General features: G+C 45.5%; 1 protein-coding gene across 1 annotated transcript; it reads right to left on the bottom strand.

The window, feature by feature from the left end:
• Nucleotides 1-525: 525 nt before the first annotated feature.
• LOC110882339 lies at nucleotides 526-1,194 on the bottom strand. The gene has a single exon (XM_022130385.1). It carries the CDS (start codon nucleotides 1,192-1,194, stop codon nucleotides 526-528), a length of 669 nt encoding a protein of 222 aa, XP_021986077.1.
• Between the last annotated feature and the right edge of the window lie 2,431 nt (nucleotides 1,195-3,625).

Genomic DNA, 3,625 nt, shown 5'->3' on the forward strand with positions numbered 1-3,625 from the left:
AGTGATTTGGTGGAAAAACGAGTGAGATATGATTATTTTTTGTGAAATTCGCGATTAGGGTTTTGGAAAAGGGGAAAGGAAAGTGTTTCAGCTAACAGGTTCACATTAAACGCTTTAATTCGGTCCAAGGGGGCCTCGCGTAACACTAAGGGTCAAGAGGGGGGCCTCGCGTTACGCGGCGGGTCTCATTTTATTTGTTTTTGAACCTTTAGGCATCGCGTGACGCTAAGGACCTTGGCGTCGTGCCAAGGCCCGTTTTTCACAGAATGATTCGAGAATTTCTTGTGTTCATGCCTTAGAAAATTTTTCAACTTTTTCCCAAATCATCCAAAACCCACAAAATTTTTTCTAAGTGTCCAAGACACATACCTGGGACCTCTTTTCTCATGCTTTTTCCGTTCCGTAGCGGTGATGAAACCTGCAAAATTCTCAACGACACAAAACAAACACCGAAAAACTACGAAAAATACGAAAAATTAAGAAATTTACAAACGGTACATACTCTACACACGAAGCTTTTCGCACTCACTGGTCGGTGAAGGTGGGTGGGTCCTCTAGAGGAATTTCTTCCTCTTCGGTGGTATCAATGGGACCTCCCAAGTAGTGTTTCAATCTATGACCGTTTACCTTCCATACACCTTTGTCGACTTCGTCGTATACTTCAACCACATACGGTCCACTCCATCTCGATTTCAATTTCCCTGCTATCAATTTCAACCTCGAATTGAACAAAAGCACTTTATCACCTACCTTAAACTCTTTCAAGCCTCGCAACCTCCTATCATGCAACACCTTAGTTTTTTCCTTGATACTCCAAGATCGTTCATAGGCGGCATCCCTCAATGCTTCCAACTCGTGAATTTGGAAGAATCTCCTTCTAGCGGCCTCGGTAAGGTCAAGATTAACAGTTTTCAAAGCCCATAAAGCTCTATGCTCTAACTCTACCGGAAGATGGCACGCTTTGCCATACACAATCATAAAGGGTGTTGTTCCTAACGGTGTCTTATAGGCGGTGCGGAAAGCCCACAAAGCGTCGTCAAGCTTTTCCGACCAATCCTTTCTACTTTTTCCTACCGTTTTCTCTAAGATTCTCTGCACCCCTCGGTTTGCATTCTCTACTTGGCCACTAGTTTGCGGGTGGTATGCGGTGGAAAGACGATGAGTGACACCGTAGCGTGCAAGTGCCTTTTCCATGGCGGAATTGCAAAAATGTGTGCCACGGTCACTTATGATAGCTTTAGGGACTCCGAAACGCGTAAATAACTTTTTAAGGAATCTCACCACCACTCGGGCATCATTAGTGGGCAAAGCTTGAGCTTCAACCCACTTTGAAACGTAATCAATGGCCACGAGGATGTACCTATTCCCACTTGAAGATGGAAAAGGTCCCATGAAGTCAATGCCCCACACGTCAAAGATCTCCAAGACTTGGATGGGATTTTGGGGCATTTCATCCTTGGATGAGATGTTGCTGGTACGTTTGCAACGGTCACATGTCCTAACAAACTCTACGGCATCCTTAACTACCGTTGGCCAATAAAACCCACTATCAAATACCTTTTGTGCCGTCACATTCGCTCCGTGATGGCCTCCCGTTAAACCCTCGTGCACATGTCTAAGGATGTCTAAACCATCCTCCTTTGAAACGCATCTCCTAAGCACTCTATCTCCACCTATCCTAAATAGGTACGGGTCGTCCCAAATGTACTTCCTAGCCTCCCTAAGAAGCTTTTTCTTTTGTTGAAAAGACATACCCCTCACAAGATCACCGGTCGCTAAATAATTTGCCAAGTCCGAGAACCATGGCAAACTCTCTGCCTCGGCACTAACAAAATCTATGGTCTCGTGGGGAAAAGTGTCTCCTATGGCATCCTCACGCACCTCTTCTCTCTTTGGATCCTCTAAACGTGATAAATGATCGGCGGCCACGTTTTCCGCTCCCTTTTTATCCTTAATTTCTATATCGAACTCGGAGAGCAACAGAATCCATCTAATGAGACGCGGCTTCGCGTCTTTCTTTTGAAACAAAAATCGAAAAGCGGCGTGGTCGGTGAACACGGTGGTTTTGGAAAGCACGAGATATGAGCGAAACTTATCAAACGCAAACACTACGGCTAAGAGTTCCTTTTCCGTTGTTGTATAGTTCTCTTGAGCATCATTTAGAGTTTTGCTCGCGTAGTAGATTGGATGAAAGTGTTTATCGACTCTTTGACCTAGGACCGCACCTACGGCATAATCGCTTGCGTCACACATGAGCTCGAAAGGTAAGCTCCATTGCGCGAAACAAGTATCGGGGCACTAACAAGTTTTTCTTTCAAGAAGTCGAACGCTTTGATGCACTCCTCGTCGAAGACGAAAGGTACATCCTTCTCTAAAAGTCGGGTCATGGGGCGTGTGATTTTGGAAAAATCCTTTATGAAACGCCTATAAAAGCCCGCATGACCTAGGAAGCTCCTAACGGACTTGACACTAGTAGGTGGAGGCAATCTACTTATGGTATCTATCTTGGCCCTATCCACCTCTATGCCCTCTCTCGACACCTTGTGTCCTAAAACTATCCCCTCCGTCACCATAAAGTGACACTTCTCCCAATTCAACATAAGATTTGTTTCTATGCACCTCTTAAGCATCCTATCAAGATTTAAAAGACATTGTTCGAAATTGGTGCCATAAACCGAGAAGTCATCCATGAAAACCTCCATGTAAGTCTCAAGCATGTCTTGGAATATAGCGACCATGCATCTTTGGAAAGTTGCCGGAGCGTTGCATAACCCGAAAGGCATGCGGCGATACGCATAAGTGCCGTAAGGGCATGTGAACGTCGTTTTATCTTGATCCTCCGGGCGATGGGGATCTGAAACTAACCCGAAAATCCATCGAGAAAACAATAGAATTGTTGACCCACTAGACGCTCCAACATTTGGTCAATGAATGGTAAGGGGAAGTGGTCTTTCCGGGTGGTGTCGTTTAACTTTCGATAGTCTATGCACACACGCCAACCGGTAACGGTACGGGAAGGGATTAACTCGTTCTTTTCGTTCATGATCACCGTCATCCCACCCTTCTTTGGGACGACTTGGGTTGGGCTAACCCATGGTGAATCGGAAATGGGGTAAATCACCCCGGCATCTAATAGCTTAAGCACTTCTTTCTTAACGACCTCTTGCATGTTCGGATTTAGGCGCCTTTGAGGTTGCACCACCGGCTTATAGTCATCTTCCATGAGTATCCGGTGGGTACAATAGGCGGGGCTTATGCCCTTGATATCCGAAAGACGCCATGCAATGGCCTCCCTATTCACTCTCAACACCTCTAATAACCTACCCTTCTCTCCTTCCTCTAACTTAGACGAAATAATGACGGGAAACTCGGAACCCTCACCTAAGAAAGCGTACTCTAAGTGGGATGGGAGGACTTTGAGTTCTAATGGGGCGGGTTTCTCTATAGGTGTGCTCTCACTCTCACTTTTGATCTCACTCAATTCTAGCACTTCGGGGACCCACTCGTTCTCTTCTACCTCTTCACTTTCACTAACAACCTCCTCTACCTTCTCAACTACCTCGTCTATCCTATTCTCAACTAGGTCAGCTCCACTAATATAGTTAAAGCAATGGTCGACACAAGA

This window comes from Helianthus annuus, chromosome 10, assembly GCF_002127325.2.
Source record: "Helianthus annuus cultivar XRQ/B chromosome 10, HanXRQr2.0-SUNRISE, whole genome shotgun sequence".
NCBI classification, from domain to species: domain Eukaryota; kingdom Viridiplantae; phylum Streptophyta; class Magnoliopsida; order Asterales; family Asteraceae; genus Helianthus; species Helianthus annuus.